Source organism: Monocercomonoides exilis (genome assembly GCF_001643675.1).
Source record: "Monocercomonoides exilis strain PA203 chromosome Unknown scaffold20-1493094, whole genome shotgun sequence".
NCBI lineage: Eukaryota > Preaxostyla > Oxymonadida > Polymastigidae > Monocercomonoides > Monocercomonoides exilis.
In genome coordinates, this window is record NW_027150565.1 from 289,712 (window position 1) to 312,288 (window position 22,577).

General features: G+C 37.1%; 5 protein-coding genes across 5 annotated transcripts; 4 read left to right on the top strand and 1 right to left on the bottom strand.

The window, feature by feature from the left end:
• Position 1: 1 nt before the first annotated feature.
• MONOS_7730 (putative amine-terminal domain cyclin) lies at positions 2-3,128 on the bottom strand. The gene is made up of 3 exons (XM_067878077.1): positions 2,866-3,128; positions 2,688-2,813; positions 2-2,626 (listed from the first exon to the last, which is right to left on the bottom strand). Exons 1-3 carry the CDS (start codon positions 3,060-3,062, stop codon positions 901-903), a joined length of 2,049 nt encoding a protein of 682 aa, XP_067728049.1. The 5' UTR covers positions 3,063-3,128; the 3' UTR covers positions 2-900.
• Positions 3,129-3,182: 54 nt separating this feature from the next.
• On the top strand, positions 3,183-6,026 carry MONOS_7729 (uncharacterized protein). The gene is made up of 5 exons (XM_067878075.1): positions 3,183-3,521; positions 3,599-4,128; positions 4,261-4,342; positions 4,491-4,943; positions 5,164-6,026. Exons 1-5 carry the CDS (start codon positions 3,185-3,187, stop codon positions 5,562-5,564), a joined length of 1,803 nt encoding a protein of 600 aa, XP_067728050.1. The 5' UTR covers positions 3,183-3,184; the 3' UTR covers positions 5,565-6,026.
• A 150-nt stretch (positions 6,027-6,176) lies between these two features.
• MONOS_7745fu7728 (uncharacterized protein) lies at positions 6,177-17,533 on the top strand (the record flags this gene model as incomplete). The annotated part of the gene is made up of 8 exons (XM_067878093.1): positions 6,177-6,356; positions 6,408-6,512; positions 6,580-6,750; positions 6,811-7,207; positions 7,404-7,502; positions 7,705-11,198; positions 11,990-16,807; positions 16,922-17,533. 7 exons carry the CDS (start codon positions 6,177-6,179, stop codon positions 16,337-16,339), a joined length of 8,796 nt encoding a protein of 2,931 aa, XP_067728051.1. The 3' UTR covers positions 16,340-16,807; positions 16,922-17,533.
• A 3,102-nt stretch (positions 17,534-20,635) lies between these two features.
• Positions 20,636-20,980, top strand: MONOS_7744 (uncharacterized protein; the record flags this gene model as incomplete). Its single annotated transcript, XM_067878092.1, has 1 exon — positions 20,636-20,980. One exon carries the CDS (start codon positions 20,636-20,638, stop codon positions 20,978-20,980), a length of 345 nt encoding a protein of 114 aa, XP_067728052.1.
• Positions 20,981-21,498: 518 nt separating this feature from the next.
• Positions 21,499-22,168, top strand: MONOS_7743 (uncharacterized protein; the record flags this gene model as incomplete). Its single annotated transcript, XM_067878091.1, has 3 exons — positions 21,499-21,580; positions 21,671-21,756; positions 21,848-22,168. 3 exons carry the CDS (start codon positions 21,499-21,501, stop codon positions 22,166-22,168), a joined length of 489 nt encoding a protein of 162 aa, XP_067728053.1.
• Between the last annotated feature and the right edge of the window lie 409 nt (positions 22,169-22,577).

A 22,577-nucleotide genomic window follows, 5' to 3' on the forward strand; every position in this document is an offset into this window, starting at 1 on the left:
ATTTGATCAATATTTTAGATTTTAAATTATTTTGTACGTTAGACAAATGTGATTTTTCAAAAATTATAACCTATTTCATTTAATTTCACTCAATTCTCATTTGATTTGATAATTTTACAAAATTATTTTGAGTTATAAACAGTAAAAGCTTAATTTTTGCAAAGTAAATTTGAATAAATAATTTAAAAGAAGATTAAATAAATCATTACATTTACGTTAAAACAATTATCTCAAAAAACATTTAAATTCTTAAAAAAATGAAATAAAAATATATGATTCTCTTATAATACATGCAAAAAAAAGAGGAAAATATAAATTATAAAATGTCAAACATTTATAATTAATAACATAAAAATGGAGCATATGTTAATGATCTCCATATAAAATAAAATTGCTCAAAAATCATTTCTGATAATTTCCTGTTCTGCCAAGATAAAACGAAATCCTTCAATAAATATCAAATAAAATAGTTCACAAAAATTTGGCAAACGAAAAGAGACACGAAACTGGAATTCAGCTTCAGATTACTCACTTTCACAATCTAAATAGCTCAAAAAATTTCCATGTTAACCATAGATACATCGAAGAATCACATTCATATTTGAATCTGGATTACATAACGGACTCAAATAGAACTAATTCACATTTTTCCTATTTTTATATCACTTCAACACATTAATAACAATATTCTGTGAATAACACTACACATTTTTGCAAAAGGCACTTAAATACATTTGCTTTAATATTTCAATGATTACACATCATACATAATACACAATGATAGCATAAAACTTTCAATTTTCATTCACATCAACTGAATTTCATTTGATTCATCAGCCCAAAGTTCAATCACATCATTTACAGCCTTGAAGTTTATCAACATTTTCTCAATAAAAACATTCATTGAGTCGGCGACAAACCGTTTGAATCAAATGATGAACTAGAAGAACCGTTAGAAATTCCGTAATTTTTGCCTGAACCAAATCTTGTGTCAATGTATCCATTTTCTTCATTTGTGTGGCAAAGATCCTCTTCATCCGAACTAATTCCGCACTTTCCACAGCAAAAACAGCACGTAATGAATTTAACAAAAGAAGAGCAGAATTTTGAAGCAGACGAACGCTTGTGGTATGTTTCTGGTGATTCACATGGAGTAAGCTGAGTCTGATAGCGACAGGCAGACAGCGAAGATGAATACGGAGTGGATTGACTGCTTCCAAGTGCAGAAGGCTGGAATGCTCCGTATTTGTGTGGAGATGAAGAGGAGTAGCCAGGATATCCAAGAAGCGCCGATGATGGATTGGAAGATTGAAGTGAATCTTTGCGAATTGACAGGCTTTGTGAAGAATTTGTGCCTTGACCTTGTTTTGAAGCCTTTTTCTTTTTCTTTTTTTCTTCTTCCATCAGCTTCAACAACTGTTGGTCTGCCTGTTGATCAAAGTTACCATCGAGAATATGGTTATAAGAAGACGAAGATGATTGAAATGTTGCCCCTGAAGAAGCAGCACTGAACAAGTCAGATGGAGAATGCTTGTCAGCACCGTTTGGAGTGGATGAAGTGGATATGACAACCGGCCCTGCCTTTTGGTAGGATTCAGGTCTCGTTGAAGTGGAAGAGAAGGATAAAGAGGAATGACGTGTTCTTCTCCCGTTGATATGTTCTCTCGAATCAGAAACCAAAATCGGCGGAAGAGAAGTTTTGACAGCTGGAAGAGGCGCATAAGAAGTGTTTGAAGTGCTTGAAATGATTGCAGAATTTGGAGTGCTTGAAGAAAAAGACGAGAAAGATGTAGAAGTCGAAGACGAAGCCAATGGCGAGACAAGATGAGAAGCATGTTGCTGAGTCATCTGACTTCCCAATGCACTTTCTGTTTTATACACTCCAGTGCTGCCAACAACAACTGGCCTCTGCCTCTCCAAAAGTGTGTGTCTGCGAGGCATTTCTCTGCGAAGTGAAGAAGAAGAAGAAGAAGAGGCAGAACCAGCATAGTTGTTGAAGGTGGAAAAGAACTGCTGCGACGAAGAGCGCATCACAACAGAAGAATCGAGAAGGAGAGACGAAGTCAAAGGCGCGCCGGCTGCATTGGATGAATAAGAATAGCCGAGCTGCATTGAATGAAATGAAGCAGGCGAAGTGGTTGATGGAATGCTCGAATGAAGATGGCGCGATGAAAACATTCCCTCAAAAGGCGTTTTGGGAGTCTGGGGATGAGCATGTATGAATGAGAAGCTTTGGCAAGAATTGTTCAAAGAGGGAGAAGGACTTGGAGTGGAAGAAGTTGATTGAGAAGACAGAGACCCAGGACTTGCTCCAGGAGATGATGCAGCAGATGCACACGATCCTGAAGTCTCTCCTGGAAAGGACCCAGTTACAGATGAAGAGGTTGTTTGAGGCCTTGGAGCTAATCTCGGTGAAAGAGATTGCTGAGGGGGCACTGTTGACAATTGCAGAAGATTTTTCCGAAATTGATTGTAACTATCTGGATCAACAAACAACTTGTATTGCATTTGAATAAAGAAAGTGTATTCTAATTGATTCAATTCTTGAACATGAACACCACCTCTTGTTGCATAAAAAGTATTTGGATAATATTTATCATCAAGATATTTCACTGCAAGAAGCGTACTAATGTTCAATTAAAATTATAAGTTTCACAAAACTAATAAACAACAATTTGTAAAAAAACCTTGCCAGAAAAACTCGATGAATACTATCTTTATTTATACAAAGATATCGTTCTCTTCTAGCAATTTCTATATAATATGTAGAAACAGTAAAGCAGACAGGATTACAATAAAACTCTTGCATTAGTCTAAATCATAAAAAAATATATTACAAATATCTATAAATTGTAAAAGCCAAACCGCTTCAAATATTGCGCAATGCTAAGCGAAGGGGGATCTGAAGATGCAAATGCCTTATCAACGCTACCAATCGGTTCTTGACTATTTTGTTGGGCAATAACACTCAGGTAGAATGAAACAGTACTGTATGTCTCTGCAACAAGATCAGAATTGGGCACAACTGCAATTGCATTATGTTTTATTCCGTGCGTTGACATCTTTAGTACACTTTTTTTGCCTACCTAAACGTCGAAAACCGATTCGCTATCCCAATTTATATAAATAGCGGGTTTTACCCATTGTTTTCAAATTGAGCAGATTTGGCCTGATTCCCAACGAAATGAAAGCACTTGAAGGAGTTAAAAACAAATTATTTAAAAGCGACACAAAAGAAGAAGATGAGAAAAAGAAAAATATAGATGAAAATGCAGCCGAACAAAAGGAAAAAGATAAACAACCAAATCCTTCAACCTCTCCTGAAAAAGAGAAAAAAGAAGAAGTTGCCCAAAAAGACGCAACACAAAAATCATCAACAGAAGAAGCTCCAAAAGAAAAAGAATCCAAAGGAATTAAATCTTGGTTCAAGAAAAAAGACAAAAATAATAAAAACAATGAGAAAAAAGAAAAAGAAAAAGAGAAAAAAGAAGAAAGTCCCCTGGGTCCAGTTGTTGAAGATAGTTTGTTCTTTCTTTATTTTTTTGGATTCATTTATTTTAATATTTTATTATTTTCAATTTTTCGTTAATATCACAAGCTGAGACAATGAAAAAAGTGTATAAAATTGTTAGAGTACTTTTCTTCTTGATAAGTGTCTTATCTATCGTATTTGGCATAATTATTGCAGTGTTTTCAATTGTGTCCTATGTAAAAACTCCATTTTTGTCTGCAGTTGTGACGAGAATGCTTATGTGTGGAATTTCTATGGTAACAACTGGCTGTTTTGCAACGTTTTGCTCATCTTTGTTTGGATGCTGCAGTTGTGCAAATGCAGGATGTTTAAAGAAAACATTCTTAGCTGGCTATGCAATTTGCTTTGAGCTAGTTTTATTTGGTGGGCTATTCTTTTTTTACTCTGACATTTGGATAAATTTGGCAATGTTGGACGGATCAAGATCGTATGCGTTTGGGATTGATTACTCGAAAGGTGGAGACATCAATAAAATGATTAAAGATCATTATGGCATTATTAATACAACTTCTGGTTTCTGTTTACTCGGCTTTTTCATCATGCTTATCGCTACAATATTAGCTGGAATTCTTTTAAGGCCTCAGAATTTCCTTTCGGTTTGCTATTTATTTTTGATTGTAATTGTTGCTTTAAAGTGCAATGCTGTTCATTATATTATGCAAAAATAAAACATCTGTAACTTATCGCTTCATTCTTTGGAAAAAAAAAAATAAATGCAATTTAATTAGAATCTTCGTCCGATCACAATTTCTATGATTGCTGCATGCGGTACAGAACTTGCCTTCTTAGGAGCATTTTTCACTGTCCTTCGTTTGCACATTTATTAACATTATTATTATCCACTCATTTATTTTTCATTTATTTTATTTTGTTTTATTTATTTATTAATTGTATTTTTAACCATTTCCTCCCAACATTCATTTATTATTCCACACATCAACACCTGTGCTTCATTCAGAGTGCTATTCAGTCGCCACCAAAGGCATCTCCTCCACCCTCTGCGGAATCGGCTCTTTCATCGACGTGGCGCTTGTGGTGACGACAATTCTGAACATCTTCTGCGGAGGCAAGAAAAGGCCTCTGTTTCTGCCCAGGGCACGAGCAGTCATTATGGTGGGAGCATGCATAGCTACATTCATCCTGGCTATTCTGCTTGCAGGATACAGGAAGAGCTATGCAGAGACAAACAACACAGAAATATACAGAAGCCTCGGATTGATGGAGACAAGCAAAGGGAAGTACGAGATGAGTGCAGAGGGAAAGAAAGCGCTGGCCAATGTGAAGAAGACATACGGCTGTGGGAAGAGGAAAGTGACTGGAAATGAGCTCATCTGCAGCAGCGATGTGGAAGCTGTCAATGAAACAGCCAGGCTGATGACGGAGTCGGCGAATGGGTCAATCACATTCATGGGTTTGATGGATGTTGAGTGATGATGTCTTTTTTTATAATTTCATCTTGTGATATGAACATATGAATTAATCATTTCTTTCTTTTTTCTTTTCTTTTTATTTGTCATTAAATTTTTTAATCTAATCCTTCATTTATTTCTCTCTCTCCCCCTCTCCCCCTCTCCCCCTCTCCCCCTCTTTCCCTCTGCCTCTAATTTTTTTATTTAATTAATCATATCCAGCATTTGCATGCGTATTGCTAGTCATCTTCATTGTGATTGCCATTGTTCTTGTTGCACTTGGCGAGTGGATCTTCAAAATGTGGCAGAAGGCACTTAATTCTGTCAACGAGAAACTGACTCAAATGGAAGATTCATCGAAAGACGAGAAGAAGAAGTCAAAAGATTCACCTGAGAGTTCAAACGATGTGCCGATGGTTGAGGAAAGCAAGGCATCAGCATCTTCCTCTGCTTCATCATCATCATCATCATCATCATCATCTTCTTCTTCTTCTTCTTCTTCTTCTTCTTCTTCTTCTTCTTCTTCTTCTTCTTCCTCCTCCTCCTCCTCCTCCTCTTCTTCTTCATCTGCTGCTCCTCCAGCACCTCCTGCCCCATCTGCTCCACCAGCCCCTCCACAATAATCTTATTGAAGAAAATTATTCACTTCTATCATTACTTTCACGTTCTTCTTCAATTTCTATTGTTTCAGATATATTTGAATTTCTTTCTTTCAAATTTAAAAAAAAAAAAGAAGAATTATTAATTTTTCTCTTTTGATGTTTGCAATTTTATTCGTGCATTTTCAATTGGCAAAATATTTAATGCTTGAAGCATATGTGCCTTTGCTTTGACAAATTCATTAATTTTATTTGTGAGTTAATTTTTTTCATTTTAAAATTTTGAAAATGATTTACAATCTTCATTTCTTCTCATATGCTTGCCTTTCTATGTTGATTCCATTCATCTGATGGTTTTCTGTGTTTATTCAATTCTCACAATTTTTGATCTGTATGTTTTAATCTTTTATAGCACCACCTACCCTTTCTTCACAATTCCCAAAGAGAAAGCATGCATGTGCTTAAAACAAATTTCTGTTTTATAAATATTCCAAAGCTTGGATCATATAATGAATTTTTTTTATTTCGGATTATTATAATAAATTGTAAGGGCGAATGATCGATACAAGATCACTGTTTTAAAGCATTAACAATTTTCAATCCTACGCTTGATATGGCTCAAGCCTTTCATAATAAATGAGTTCTATAATTCAATTTCATGATAAATATTCATCATTTCGTCCTTACAATCCCATATATCTATCTGGAACGGATTATCTTGGAAACAGGATTGTCGTGTGTACACTCCAAGCTGTCGACAGCCACGTTGGCATAAAAGAGCAAACAGAATATTTTAATGAACATGCATTTGTTAAGGTTTGCGAAAATGCATGTTTCAACTTTTTTTGAAATTCTTTTGTGATACAGAAAATTGGAAAGTGCGTACTCGTATCAATATTATACATGCATGATATTGGATTCATTCCAAATGCTTCATCAATGATTTATTTCTGGGATCATTATCCTCCTCAGGTTTTGATTTATTTAAAAAAATTGATATTAACAATTTTCATGAACAATTCTTCTCAAACCAAACTAGCACTTTCATCATTTTGAGCGCATTTATTTTGTTGGAGTGAATATTGATGTTCTCAAAGGATGGAATGAAATTGCGCGCCATTTACCAAAACCTATTGCAAAGCGTCTAATTCTTTTACCAAGCGTTGAGCAGCTGGATAAATATATGTCTCCTCAACAACTTTTACTACCTGTTTGTTGTTATCGAATGAGCATTTATAAAACTCCAAAAAATCCAACTTCTTCTCCTCAGCTCTTGCCATACTTGAGAATGAGATCACCTTTTTTATGTGCTCTTTGCTCGAGCAATCCAACTGATGGTGCAAACACAAACGGAGAAATTGCAAATGATGCAAATTCCACAAAAACAGGAAAATGCGACAGTTACAAAATGCCACCATTATCATTAAGCTTAAGCGCAGGATTACAGCCACTTCGAAAATGCCCATATAATCATTCTTTGTTTCCACTAATGCAAGCTCTTCATCATCCCCTATATCACCCATTTCCCTCTCCTCTTTCGTTTTCTTGTGGAAAGATTAATTTATCAAAATTATATCCTTCTGAGGTTGATGAAAGAGTTGTTCCACAATACGAATATATCCCATTTGCAATTATTACAATTATTGGGCATCTTTTTAAATGGGGAGGTTTGAAAAATACTGAAGACTTTGATAATTTTGATAAAGTTATTGAGAAAAAACATCGATTATCATATAATTTTTTTTAAAAAAACGATTTTTTTTCCTTTTTAGTAAGCAATATTTTATTTATTTGTTTATCAATTTATATTTTCGAAAAACACATTAAAACAATGAACAATATATGGCCTGTATGAATCGTTAGGGTTTGAATCACCGTCGTTGTGGGTGTATCCTCTTCCATTTGAAGCTAATGAGTTCTTCATGAAAGTGTCTGCAGATGTATTGACTGCTTTGTATTTCGGTATGATTTCAGATTATTTTTTCTTTGGTTCAATTTTTCTTCTCTCATATTTTGAACATGCTTCTTTTTTTTTCTCTCTATCAATAATTTCAATTTCTTGTTAATATCACACTTTGAATCACCCATGCACTCACACTAAATAACACAATCCACCTATTTCTTTTTTGACATTGATCCAACATCACATCATAACCATCCCCAGATCCGCTCCATCAGTTCCCCACGAGCACCACAAAGTTCCATGCGCGCCATCTCCTCGCGTCGTTCTGCCATTCGCTGTCTCCAAACATCATTCCACTCGACATAGCGGTGCTGACTGTGCTGTCGATGGGCAGGCGAAGAAGGCAGGAAAGGATGGAGGAAAAGGAGATAAGGAAGGAAAAGAGAAGGCTGAAGAGAATGAGTGAAAATAAGGAGAAAGAAGAGAAAGAAGAGAAAGAAGAGAAAGAAGAAAGGTACGTAAAAGCTGAAAAGAAAACTAAAAAAAGGAAAAAGGGAAAGAAAAAGAGTAAAAACATTTATTCTCACAAGAAAGAAGATGAAAAGGAAGAAAATGAATCATATTTTGCAAACATCAACTTGTTTTCAAAGGGAAAAGGCAAAAACAGCGGAGTTTATTCGCAGCGGATGAATCCAATTGTTAAAGACATTTTGTTACAGGCACGAGAAGACAGCCAGATTTGGTTTATGAAGAGCGATGATCAGATGTATAACGAGGTGGATGAAGACGAGGAGAAGGAAGAGAAGGAAGAGAAGGAAGAGAAGGAAGAGAAGGAAGAGAAGGAAGAGAAGGAAGAGAAGGAAGAGAAAGGAGTTGATGAGAGTAAATTGGAGAATGAAGCAACAGATGAAATGACAAAGAAAGAACATGTTGAAGAACATGTTGAAGATTCAATTGAGAAACATGGGAATTCAAATGATCTATCTTCTCCTTCCGTTTCTTCTTCTTCTCTTTCTTCTTCTTCTATTTCAGAACAGAATCAAAGCGATTCCCAGCTGATGTCTGTGCAAGTTGAGCAGGTAATTCCATTGGTTCATGAACCTCAACAACAACAACAGCATCAGCATGTTCAATCAGGTGATGTTAATGAAGAAGTTAATACAGACGAAAACAATCAAAAAATCGAAGACTCTAACAAAGACAAAGAAATGAACCCTTTGACTAGTTCAACAAAAAATGAAGAAGCTATTAAAGAAGAAAAAGAAAAAGTGGAGGAGACGGAGGAAAAAGAAATATACCAATCTTTTTCTTTGAAAGAACAATCTGAAAAGTTAAATGAAGCAGAAGAAACACAACAGCTATCCAAACCCTTAGCATTTCACCAACCCTCAACAATTGCCTTTTCAGCTTCATCTTCCGCTTTGTTGCCCCCAACAACACCTCCAATTCCTTCCAATGAGCACAATGGCCTCATTACACCCCCAGTCACGCCTCCAGCGTCGCCCCCATCTTCCCTTGGCTCTGCTTCATCAACGCCCACCATCCAATTCCCAACATCAGCAAATGAGCTTGTGAATTTGACAGTGTCGTCATACATCACGCTGAATGCACTGAAGGAGAAAGACGAGGAGGAGGTGATGAAGTTGCTGGATGATATTGAAGGGAAGAACGATGAGATATTGTTTGAGGAGGAAAGCGAAGAAAATGATGACAATGATAAAAAGGAGGAGGAAGAAGGAGATATCGATGAAGAAGAAGTGGAAGAGGATTCAGAGGAATCAGAAGAAGAGTCAGAGGAAGATGATGCTGATGACGATATCAGCTGGAATTCAGAGGATGAGAATGAAGAAAGAGCATTGATATTTGATAGCATTGATGATTTATCGCTCTCTGAATACATCAACTACATGATTAACGTCGGCAACAAGAATGATAAAGAGGAAAAAGAGAAAGAGAAAGAGAAAGAAAGAGATTGTTTTATTGGAAAGGAAACAAACGCAGACCCATTCCCAAACCCAGCATTAACCGAACATCCACATTATACGTGCGATCCATTGGACTCGATATTTCCTCAAGTTCCCACGTTCATTGCACGCTATCTACCAGCGACGCTGTTCTTCACACAGATCCCCCAAACACACCGAATGACGTTTCAGATACTTATGCTGCTGATCTTGTCTGTGTGGAAGGCAGATGACTCGCTCATGAGGAAGACAATTGAGGAGGAGTGGAGGTACACACTGTCGAAGCAGTGGCGCAAGATCAGCAAGGGAAAGATTGATGTGAGGGAGAAAGAGAAGCACCTGCTGCAGCTGATGATGGAGGAAGAGACAGAGCAGAGGAGGCAGAATGAAGAAAGGGCGGAGGAAGACATCGAGAAACTGAGGCAGGAGGAGAAGATGAGGAGAAGCAGCAGTGCGAAAGATGATGATGAAGGGAATGAAGGGAATGATAATGATGGTTGTGAAGAAGAAGGTCTTGCAGAGAAGAATGAGCAAAATCATACAAAAGAAACAAGCGGTGAAAAGAGAGAACTGAAAGAAGATGGCAAAGAATCAGAGGCAACAAAGAATCCATCCACTACCTCACATTCGACAACAACATCATACATATCCACATCTTCTCCCTCCACCTCTCCCTCTCCCTCATCCAGCACCCCTTCTTTCCCCAACCAGAAGAGCACTCACTCGGTTGTCTCCTGCGACAGCCGCTGCGCAGAAACATTCCGCCACTCCACAGCCGATGGACTGGAGTTTCTGGATGAAGAAATCACTAACCCTTCTTTTCGTCCTCTCCACTCTGCTATGATTTCTGACCCACAGCGCCACTCGTTCAGTTTGATTTCACTATTCTCGTTCTATCAGGAGAGAAGCAGAAAGGCGAAGTTACTCGCTTCAATGCGCGAGAAGGCACTAACAACAGGCGAGGTTGGATCATCAACATCAACATCTTCTTCCTCTTCCTCTTCTTCTTCTTCTTCATCATCTCATTCGTTACCTTCTACAGCCAGTCAAAGCGATTCTGACTCCAATCACTCGAGCCCTTCTTCAGTAGTATCATCTTCCCCATCGCCTTCGTCTGGCTCTTCTTTTTCTTCTCTTTCATATTCTCCATTGGATCCTTCATCTTCTTCATCTTCTTCCTCATCTACTCGTCCTCCTTCCTCGCAACAATTTCAACAATCTCCTTCATCATCACCAGCACCTTCTTCTTCTCCTTCCACTTCCACTTCTTCTTCCTCAACCATTCCACCTCCTTCCTCCTCTCCCGACAAAGATGATCCAATGCAGTCATTCCCTCCAAACCTCCCTCTCTTCCTTGTCAATCCAATGTTCAGCACTTTCCCTGTGCTTTTTCCTCTTTTCTTCTCTTTGAGCTCCACATTTCTGAGGCTTGTCTTTCCGCCTGTGATGGCAATTGCACAGGAGCTGGCGAGGATAAGAAGATTTGTGCTCACAAAAAGGCAGAAGATGAGAAGAGAGGCAAGAAAGGAGGAGAAGAAGAGGAAGGGAAGGAAAGAGAAAGATGGAAGAAGGAGAGAAGGAGATGTTGTCGATAATATTGAAAGTGAAGATGAAAACAAACAGAAGACAGAAGAAGAGAAAGAAAAAGAGAGGTTGGAAGATGAGAAGATTGCAGATGGTCTTTTGCCATTCATTTCGTATTCATTGACTGTTCTGCTGTGTCTGTATGTGCTGTTTGTGTATGAAATAAAGCATCTGTCGCTCATCAGAGATTGCGTAAGGAAAAGAAAGGTATAAATAGGATTAATGAAAAAAAGAAAATTTTCTATGAAATTTGAAACAATTTGATGAAAGCAAAATTTCATTTTTATTCTTTTTATTTTATTTTATTTTGTTTTTCAAATATATAAATATTGACCTTCTTTTTTTCAATGATCTTATTCATTCAATCTTTCAATTTCTTCTTATTCATCTTCTCTTTCTCTTTCTCTTTCTCTTTCTCTTTCTCTTTCTCTTTCTCTTTCTCTTTCTCTTTCTCTTTCTCTTTCTATTTCTCTTTCTCTTTCTCTTTCTCTTTCTTTTTCTCTTTCTTTTTCTCTTTCCTTCTCTCTTTCTCTTTCTCTTTCTCTTTCTCTTTCTCTTTCTTTTTCTCTTTCTTTTTCTCTTTCTTTTTCTCTTTCTTTTTCTCTTTCCTTCTCTCTTTCTCTTTCTCTTTCTCTTTCTATTTCTCTTTCTCTTTCTCTTTCTCTTTCTTTTTCTCTTTCTTTTTCTCTTTCCTTCTCTCTTTCTCTTTCTCTTTCTCTTTCTCTTTCTCTTTCTTTTTCTCTTTCTTTTTCTCTTTCTTTTTCTCTTTCTTTTTCTCTTTCCTTCTCTCTTTCTCTTTCTCTTTCTCTTTCTCTTTCTCTTTCTCTTTCTCTTTCTCTTTCTCTTTCTTTTTCTCTTTCCTTCTCTCTTTCTCTTTCTCTTTCTCTTTCTCTTTCTCTTTCTCTTTCTCTTTCTCTTTCTCTTTCTTTTTCTCTTTCTTTTTCTCTTTCCTTCTCTCTTTCTCTTTCTCTTTCTCTTTCTCTTTCTTCTTCTATCAGGTCAAGCGCTTCCCCACATACATTCCGTTCTCTTCATTCAACTCTATCTTCAACAACGTGAGTGGCATCTTCCGCAGCAGAAGGCCTGTCTCAAACGAGCCAATCACCTTCGAAAACCCAATTTTGGCTGAAGTGACAAAGGAAAGGCAGAAAAGAATGATGGAAAAAAGGAGGCAGATGAAGAGGCCGATGATGATGAAGAACAAAGAGAGAGAAGGGAAGAATGAAGAGGAAAATGAACTAATGAAGAGAATTGGAGAAGGAGTTAGAGATGAAAAGACTGAAACAAAAGAAAAAGCAGAAAAAGAGAAAGAAGAAGAAGAAGAAGATAAAGAAGACGATTATTTGAACATGGATCCACCGCCAAGAATCGAAGGCAGCCCCATTCTTCCTGAGGAAGAGGCAGAAGAAGAGGAAATATTGCAGGAAGAGTTGGAAAAGATCGCTTTTTCATTCAAAACGAAATATGTCCGCCTGCACGACTTGGTGAAATCAGCAAAGCAGCTGTGCTCGCCTCAAACAACTACAAAGAAGAAATCTCAATCACCCCCTGTGATTGTATCATCATCATCATCTTCTTCTTCTTCTTCAACTTCTGATCTTTCTAATAATACACAAAGTGCTTCCAGTTCATCAAGTTCTCAAAATCTTTTGTTATCATCATCATCATCTACTTCCTCCTCCTCCTCTCTCTCAGCATCATCCCCCTCTTCCTCTTCCTCTCCTTCCTCTCCCTCCTCCAAGCGCCGCTCCCGCCACACCTTCCTCCACTCCCTCCACCCGCTCATCTTCCCCACCCTCCTCTCCACATACTCCCCATACACCCAGCTCGCCTTCGACAACTGGACACGCATCCTCCACATCTACTCCTCCCAATACACTCAGCCCATCCCCTTCGGCCTCATCTTCCGCGCAAACGTCGCGTCCCCGCTCGACTTCGCCCTGGCTGTCGCATCGCCCCACCAGAGGCTGTTCCAAATGCAGTTCAAAGAGTCGCTCCAAAGAGTCGGGTTCAGACTGCCTGAGAGAGTGAGGAGCTGTGGGAATGCAAATAACTGCTCTGTGTGCTCATCATCATCCTTGTCATCATCATCATCATCATCTTCTTCTTCTTCTTCTGACTCCTCCTCCTCATCATTATCTTCTTCTTCAATCATTCCCTTGTCTTTGAAAGTGTCCACAGCTTCCTCTCCCATCATTGTCCCCATGCTCCATCTGATCAATGCTCGAATATTAGTCAAACAGCCAAGTGACTCAAACAGCAACCCTTCAATGTTTCTGACTTCATTTCCTCCTCCTGCTAATCAGGTTTCATCATCTTCTTCTTCTGCTTCATCATCATCATCATCATCATCTTCTTCTTCTTCCACTTCCACTTCTTCTTCTTTGTCATCATCTGCTTTGCCAATCGGATCAACTGCAAGAAAAACAGAGCATTCAAAATACTCTCTTTCTTCAGTTGAATTAGGCATTTCTTCATCATCTTCCTTGTCTTCATCATCATCATCATCTTCATTCTCAAATAAACAAGCTATTTCTTGTTCAGATGGAATATCTTCCTCAAAATTATCTTCATCTCCTGTCTCTTCATCCACTTTCCCCAACGAAACAAACACATCTTCAACCAACAATGGCTCTAATGAAACTCCTTCTGCTTTGCCAACTTCAACTTCTTCATCTTCTTTACCAACTTCTTCATTTTCTTCCACTTCTTTTTCTTCCTCTGCAGTGAAATACCAACACTCTTTCAATTACAGCACTTATCTGCACAACAACCACCACGTTCATCCACACGATGCATTCAGACACAGCAGACACTCGATGCACCACAACATTCACCAGAACATTCACCAGAACATTCACCAGAACATTCACCAGAACATTCACCAGAACATTCACCAGAACATTCACCAGAACATTCACCAGAATAACTATCACAGCATTCACCAAGCGATGCATCTGCACAACAGCCCATTCAATCATCCCATTCATCACCCTCATTATTCTCATTTCTTTCACCATCCCCATCACTCTCACCACTCTCATCACGCACACAAACACCACAGCCAGTCACCTTGCAATGAAGCAGACAGCAAGCTATGCAATGATGGATGCCTTGCTCAAATGAATCATACCTCTCCTCATCTGATTGCATTCAATGCATCAAACAGAACTAACAGCTACACCAATAGCTTCAGCAACCCTTCATCTCCTCTTCGTGAATGCAGCAGGATTAAAACAGAAGCAGCACAGTTTTCTACACTCAATCGCTCTGCACAGACACCGTCGCTTTCGCCTTCTCCTTCTGCCTCTCCTTCCCCTTCTCCTTCTCATTCCCCTTCTCATTCTCCTCATTCATCTACCGACGATTCCAATAAAATGAATTCTCATTCATCTCACTCATCTCCTCAGCATTCACTCAAAAGACACAGAGTGAAGTTTCATTGCGCGCAACACATGCACATTCAGGAGATCCCAAGCTATTCCTCCATTCATCCATCTTCCAATCAGCAAAGCAGAAACAAAGAGAAACATCATTTGGAAAATGCTTTAACCAATTTGAATTCGTCTTTGTCAACTTCTTCATCATCGTCCACGTCTTCTCCTGTTCCAGCACCATCACTACAGGATTCTCGATTGCAGGGTTATCCTCCTTCTTCCTCTGTTTCTTCCTCTGTTTCTTCCTCTCTTTCTCTCTCAAATCCTTCATCTTCAGAAGAGAACACTCAGAAACAGACAGACGATTCAACACAGATCAATTCTGTCTGTTCTTTAAGCACAAAAAGCTGTTCTGTTGAAAGAAATCAGATGATGAGCGATTGTCACTCAGATGCTGTTGACACGCATGTGATTAATGAGTCTAATGAGAAAGTTATTAAAGAAACTCAACAAATTGAACAAGCAATCACAAGTGATGATACAACAAGAAGCACATTAAACACCTCCTTATTATCATTGAAACCAAAGTTGAGTACAGACGAACAGAAACAGATGCAGCAGCAGAAGCATTTGCAATCCCATCAACATTCAAATGACGAACACTTATTGCAAATACAGATGATAAATCCTGATCAGAAAAATTCACAAAATTTATTCAAACCAAATGAAATACCAGAAAATAATTTTCCTCCTTCTATGACTTCACCAATATCTTCAATTTCTTCAAATTCTTCTTTGTCGCCAGAAGCAAAACAAGACAAGTGCAGAACAATTCTTATGGCAGCAGAAGAAGGAAAGATCACGATGTTATCAAACATTGATGATTCAAACATTATTTCATCATCATCATCATCATCATCTGATGCTGCCTCTTCTTCATCGTCTTCTTCATTCTCTGCCTCAACAACACTCTCATCTGAAACAACATCATCAATCTCATTGCTTCCACAGCACAACCACAGCACTCATCCAAAAGGTACTTGTTCTGCCTCAAAGGAATCTCTTCTTCAATCAGACAACACTTTTCAGCTGTCTCTTCCTCCACCTCCGCCTCCACCGATTCTTCAGCCTTCGACATTCAGATTGCACAACCAGGAGAAAACATCACATTTCTTGTTGGACTCATCATCATCATCGTCATCATCATCTTCTTCTTCAGCTTCTTCTTTGTCATCTTCAAATATCTCAACATTGCCAAATGCACCAAAATCAGTCAATGACAAGACAATATCATCCACAGTTATTTCAAAAGGAAGAATACCAAAACCTCATTCAACCAACCACAAGCAGAAAAGTGAAATGAAGCATTCATCTCAACCTACAAATGCAGCAGATATTTCTTCTTCTCAGTCGATGCGTTCAGACAAGGCAACCATCACCCACCATTCAAAACTTTCAAGTTCTCATCCATCGTCAAACCTGGCAAATAGCACAAGCTCCGCCCAATTAGCTGAAAACGAGTCAAAACTGATCCAAAAAAGCATTGCTCTGAAGAAAATCACCCGTTCGGCACTGCGAAAGCCGTCTGCGCTGCTTTCGTCGCCGCTTTTCCTGTCGACTTACTACTCTTCTTCTCCTACTCCTATCCAGCCATCCATTTCATCGAGAAATAGTAATTCTTCATCGTCTTTTTCTTCATCTTTGTTTTCAGCATCATCCCCTCCCTCTCCCTCTCCTTCTCCTTCCTCTTCTCCTCTATCGTCTGCTCAGCAGAGCACAGAGACGGTTAATCGCCCGTCTCATTTGCCGGCAAAGAGTTCTTCAGCAACTTCAATAGAATCTTCGCCTCATTCTCCATCGCCTTTGATTTCGTCTGCAAAGAAGCCTTCTTCGTCTGCTATTCAGTCTGTTGCTCTTTCTCCACTTCACCAAAATACACAAAAAGAAACAGAAAATTCGATTTCGGAATAAATCTTTGTCGAATTAGAGGAGAAATCTGTTGTTTGTTAGTGTTAGCGATTCAGACAGTACCGATGCTGATAGTCCACTCAAAAAGAACTGTTTTGTATATGTATTTTTTGACTTTGCTTGAAAAAGATATTCGTTTTTCTTTGCTTCACAAAAGAATTTTTTTTATATGAAAGTCCTTTAAACTTATTTATTTATTTATTATGATTATTATTTTTATTCTGATTTCAATTTTTTATTAGACGAATTGATTATTCCGCATCCGCATATTTATGCAGAGGCTATGAAGTTTCATTCTGTACTTTTCTCCGATCAACTCTCGTTTATGTAATTTCGATATGTATTATTATATAATTTTCTATTAATAATTGTACAGTCTGATATTTCGATAGTGACACTTCTATTGATCATACCTTTCACCCCAAATCTGATTCAATTTCTTTCACAACATCGTACATCTACGAATTTTGTGTATTTATTTGGCTTTTTCTCGTTATCTCTGCAGCATTATTTAACATTTCTTTTATAATAATTATTATTTGTTTTTTCTGTTTGTTTGCAACGTTCAACTGTTGACATTTTCAGAATTCTGGAATTAATCTCTTTGCATCAGTATAACTATTTTGCCTATCAAATATATATTTGTATATATATATCCATATGTATCCTTTTTATAAAGTACCATTGAATTTTTTCCATTATTATCCACTCTCTATTTGGTGTTTGCATAATTCCTTTTTCAAATGTTGTATTTTAAAAATTCTTATGGCACATTTTCTTCTTTTTAATTTTTCATATTTTAAAAAGCAATTTCGCATTACATAGTTTGGCCGAATTTTTCATTGATATTTTTTTTATGTAATGTTCACTTCGAAATTGGCAATTGGTTCTTTTCAACATACCCTTTCTCGCGTTCTGTGCTGCTTTATTTTCTTAAACCTATTTTTGATTCTCTGTGCTTGTTCTCCGTTGTATTTTCATTGTTACTCATGATATCAATTATTTTGCATTAAACAGCGCAAAACCCGTGCTTCGGTTCAGTGCTTCGTTGTCTCTTCGTTTTGTCTCAGATCATAGCAGTTTTTAGTTTTTCCTTGTTAAAGATTTTTCAATGTTTGATTTTTTCAATTTTTAAATCATTATTTCAATTTGTTTTATTGTGATTAAAATATAAATTATTCAAAACAGTTGAGCATTTTATTCTTTCGTATTTTTTTTTGAAAAACGTTTGCCTTCAATTCTTTCGGTGACATTCATTTATTTGTTTTCATTTTCAATTTTCATAAAGTTGAGAAAACTTAAGTTAAAAAATTTAGGAAACATTTATAAAAACTCAGTTGCAAAGAAGCATTTCTGCAAAATATTTTTTTTTAATTTTTTTGCTTTTGAAACTTTTCTGCGAAAGCTTTACAGTTTATCAATCTATTTTTGATGATCATCTAAGATTATGAATCCTATTATTCAAAAACGAAATATTCTGAAAAGTTCGTTTGAATTGAAAATTAAAAAGTGGTTTTTCTTTCACTTTGACAAATCTTCAATAAGTGAAAACTTTGGATATCATCATCCTCGGAAATGTATGAAGATGTGTGGAAAGAGGCTTCTTTAGGGATTCCTATTTATTTTGCCATGGATTAAGTTTTCAGATATTTTTCTTAGATATTTTTAAAGTCCATGATATTAAGTTAACAAAAATGTCAATGATCATATTTTTGTTTTTAACGATTTATCGAATTTGAAGAGAACCGGAAAATGAAAAAGTTATTTAAAAAAGTCAATTTTGTATATTTTACTGTTTTATCTTCTTTCCATTTTAAAGCTGATCCACTATCTCCGACTTCATATTGAGTTGTTACCAAAAAAAGAAGAAGCTGAATCATTATCAACATCAACATTCTGCAAAATATCATCAATATCTGGAACATCATCTTCACTTTCTAAACATTTTTTTTTTCCCTCTTTCTTTTCATAAATTAACATATCATCTCCAATTTCTATATCCATTTCATCAGTTCATCAGTATCATCATCATCATGCATCATTTTTAATTCCATTTCATTTCTGCTTTTTTTTTCAAAATTTCGTTTGATTGAGACATATCCAATATGAACTAAACATCTGCGTCACATGCCTTCTGACGTGAACATTTTTAAAGTGACGTGACGTGACCGAAAACAAATATTTCACTAATATTTAAAGTATTTTTTTGTCAAAAAAGAAAATACAGGCAGTTGTTAAATTTTATTTACAATTTTTTTTAAATAAAATCGGAATAATTAATAAATATTATTTTTTATTTTTTAACTGTTCATTTTCCATATTTTCATCAACAATGGGTTGTGTCGTGATCTTTTTTTTGTGGTATATATACCGTGGCACTTACGTCACTGCCGGTCACTGACGGATTTTAATGCAATAAGGCATTTAGCAAAATTTCTTTATTTGTAATTCATGGATGCATAGCATGCGTTTGTTTCTTCATTGGATAATATGGAAATCGTTTGAGGATTGTTTTCAAATATTTTTAAATTTTTTTACAACTGTTTTTTATTTATTTTTGTCAAAATAGTTTGAGCAATAGAAAGAAACTGTGAAGATGTTTAATTTATGCAGGTGTGAGTGGATCAAACTCGAAAAAATCGAAAACGGTGAATACGCAAACAATTTATATTTATTGATTTTTCTTGGAATTGATCTATTAAAAATGCAATATTTTATCACAGGATATTTTCATCCAAAGCAGAAAGAATTGGTCATTTCCAAACCGACTCTCAACGTAGTGAATCGCATATTGTTTATTTCATTTGCTCCTTTGTATAAAGGCAGAACTTCGAAAAAGGATTTGAACAGACCTTTTATATGTCCATGTCAAAAAGATGGTGTTGCTAGTGGAATGACGTGTCGAAAGGACTGCTCAATGATTAATAATTTCAAATGTGATTTTATTCAGAATAATCAGATATCATAGTTCTTTTCACAGAAGTCCAATTTATCAACACGGTCGGTTTATTCGAAGCCAAGTAATAGCTCTTCTGAAACAACATCTTAAGGAGAGCTCGCTGAATCATTCATTAACATTGTTGCCCACAGTAATATCACTTTTCTTTATGTTGAAACAAATTGCACAAAAGCTCTGAATATTGAGTTCTCAAACTCAAAACTTCAAAATCAAAATGCTCACATATCAACTCTTGATTCGATTTCTCAAGAGAAAGCAGAAGTATTTGAAGAACAATATGAAATCAATTATTTTGATGAACTATATTCGTTTGGATTGATTCTGGCAGAAGAAGAAGAAAAGGATGAAGAATTTCTACATGAATATAATCAAGAAGTTCTAATCAATTGCTTCTTGACTAGAAAAACAACTCATCGTGATAAAGTGTCAGAAAGTTTGTCAACAGACATTACAAAAAAATCTCAAACTGAAGAAGATATTTCAAGAAATGCTAAAGAATCAGCGAACAATGAAGAAGACAATGAAAGTGAAAGAAAAAGCGATAGTGATGTGGATTTCATTTGCAATGATTCTCGATTCAGAAGAATTGAAGTGTGCAATATTTATTTGGAAAATAAAACATCGAAAACAATTTGGGATAACACATCTTCTGATTGGTTTGGAAGGATTGTTGCAGGTTTTAGAGTTTTGTTGGATTATATGATGCACAAAAGGCAAAACATAATAAAGTCTCAATGCATGAAGTTTTTTGAAGAATTATTTCTTAAAAAAGAGAAAGATGAAGTCATCGAAGAAGATGGCTACATTTTTTCATCAAGATTTAGGTTCCTTCAGTGAAACACATACGATATTCTCCAACATAGCTCATTGTATAATAACTTCGCCACGCAGTGAATCATTCTGTGAAGGAATATTTTCAAAAGCCGGAAGAATAATTGGAGATCGTCTCCACAATATTTCAGACAGAACACTCAATGCTCTTTTTCGTCTTTAATTTCTCATGGTGCTAAGTTTTTTTCAGTTTTGAATCTATTGAATCAATTATTTTGTTTGTCACTTATTTGTTTTCTTTCCCATATCTCTTGACCTTTACAAAAAACTGAAATATAGTACAGAATTTAAATGTTTTTATGTTTTGACAGAAAATCGAAGTTTATTAACTGAATATTGAATGAGCTGAAGCAAAAAGAAAAGTCGAAATATGTGATTTGATGAGTATGGAATCAAAGAGTGATAAAGACGAGGTTGAGTGTGCAGGTTCTGGTGGCGAGTGAGGTGTTGGATGTGGAGGACAGTCGTGTGGTGTTCAGCAGTCTGAATGCAGTGGGAGAAGCAGAGGCATGCGATGCGGAAGAGTTTTAACTTTGCATGGCACAGGCTTGGAGCTTCCGGTAAGGAATGCTTGCGTCGTGCAGCAGAATGAAGCGAGTATGTTTAATGAGGCAGCGATTGATGTGGTGGGAATGACACTGGAGTTTGTGGGATTGAATCCATTGAATATTGGAGCACAAGAAAGCAAGGGAGGCAGAGTTATGGCAGCGGATCTTGGAGCTGCTAAGAAACTGAAGCAAAACAGCGAAGCAGCATCTGGAGGAGCAACTTCAGTGTGCTTGCGCTCGGAATTCCGTGGGCGATGCGAGTTTTTGCATGTGGGGAGAGCTAGAGGAGCACGGAGGTGGAGGTGAAGCCGTTGCGGTTCAGAAAGAACGATTAGCGGTGGGGGAAGAATACATATGTGCAGGAAGTTGGTCTGGGGGCAGTGGTGAAAAAGGAACGGATACGGTTTGTGTAGGAGATGCGGATGGGAGACAAGGATTCTGAAGAAGAAGAAGAAGAAATATTTGCTGTTGATTGAGTTTTGTTGAAAAAAAAAACTGAATTTGATCTTCCTCTACCTTTTTAATTGCAATAGCTGAGCTGAGAGTCTTCAATGTCGGTTTCTGAATGTTTGACTGTATGCTATGTTATGCGTTGTGTTTTTGACATTCTCTTCGAAAGACCACACGAATCTGTGTTCAAAGAAGATGCCAATGAGCTTGATGAAGACAAAATGTTTGCATCTGAAGAAGACAACTGGATTTTCCAGAGGACAAGCGAATAGCTTGTGATTTGTGTGGAGCACGACACATGCTTCCCATCCACCAATGCCATCACCCGCGGCAGAGACGGGTCAAACGGAAGGACAGTTCCACACAGTAGTTGAATGCTGCTGCTGGACACTTCACTCGCAAACATTGAGGAGGTGAACGACTCTGCCCGCTTCTTCAGAGAGAACATCGTTTACTGTGTGCGATTCTGTGTCTTCATCAGTGTCTGTGTCTGTGTCTGTGATTGTGAATGAGAATGAGAATGTGCCTGATTCTCTGCTTTGCCAGATGAAACAAACGATCTTTCTGTGCTCGCTTTTGTTAGTATTGCCTTCTCTTTGAGGAAGAAGAAAAAGGCAGAAGACAATCAAGCTGTTTGAGTTTCCATCTTCATCTGCAAAAAGAGGATAATCTGAGATTCTATCACTTCAATCACTTCTATCACTTCTGCTTCTTCTATTGCAGTTGCGGTTGCTGTTGTTGTCTTCGCCTAGCAGAGAAAGCAAAGAAAGAGCAGCCTTCATCGAACGGAAGAGCGATGTCACTCCTCTCAGCACTTCCACCTCGTCTGATGGTAGATGCAGAAAAAGCAAGGCAGCCGGGACACGCGACGACCGCAGAACAAGAGGCCTTTCACGGAGTGTTGAACGTCTTTTTGATGAGGATGAGAATGAGGATGAGGAAGAAGAAGAAGAAGAAGAAGAAGAAGAAGAAGGTGAAGTTGATACATTCGATATGTTTTATATAGAAGCTGGCTGTGTTAATGGAAGGAAAGGCGGTTTTTGACTGTTGGGAAAATGAATTGACTCAGAAAGAGAATTTTCAATGAAATATATCTTTTCCTTTTTATTCTCATTCTCTCCCCCTTCTCTTTCCTCTTCCCTCTTCTTCCCACATCTACTCTCCCTCCCTCTATTTCTATTCTCTTCCTTTTCCTTTTCCTTTTCCACTTTCCTTTCCTCTTTCTCTTTCTTCTCTTCCTTCTTCTGTCGACGATGAGAAAGAAAAGGCGAAATAAACTTTAATCTTTTTGCCACTTCAAACAGCCCCTTCCAGCTGGACACAGACACACTGCCATCTTTCTGCTTCTTGTTCTTCACATTCGGGTTATGTAGAGCGGTTCTGAAATAGATGTTGGATGTCAAAAAAAATAATGAAAGGTGAATACGAAAATAATAAAAAAATAAAAAAAAAA

Bases quoted from the DNA above. Each gene is read 5' to 3' on its own strand.
- MONOS_7730 (XM_067878077.1), bottom strand. From the start codon at position 3,062: ATGTCAACGCACGGAATAAAACATAATGCAATTGCAGTTGTGCCCAAT. The intron at 2,814-2,865 runs GTTTGGCTTTTA...TTTATGATTTAG, and splicing joins ATTGCGCAATATTTGAAGCG to ACTAATGCAAGAGTTTTATT. The intron at 2,627-2,687 runs GTTTTTTTACAA...ATTGAACATTAG, and splicing joins CATCGAGTTTTTCTGGCAAG to TACGCTTCTTGCAGTGAAAT.
- MONOS_7729 (XM_067878075.1), top strand. From the start codon at position 3,185: ATGAAAGCACTTGAAGGAGTTAAAAACAAATTATTTAAAAGCGACACA. The intron at 3,522-3,598 runs GTTTGTTCTTTC...TAATATCACAAG, and splicing joins GGGTCCAGTTGTTGAAGATA to CTGAGACAATGAAAAAAGTG. The intron at 4,944-5,163 runs GTTTGATGGATG...AATCATATCCAG, and splicing joins TGGGTCAATCACATTCATGG to CATTTGCATGCGTATTGCTA.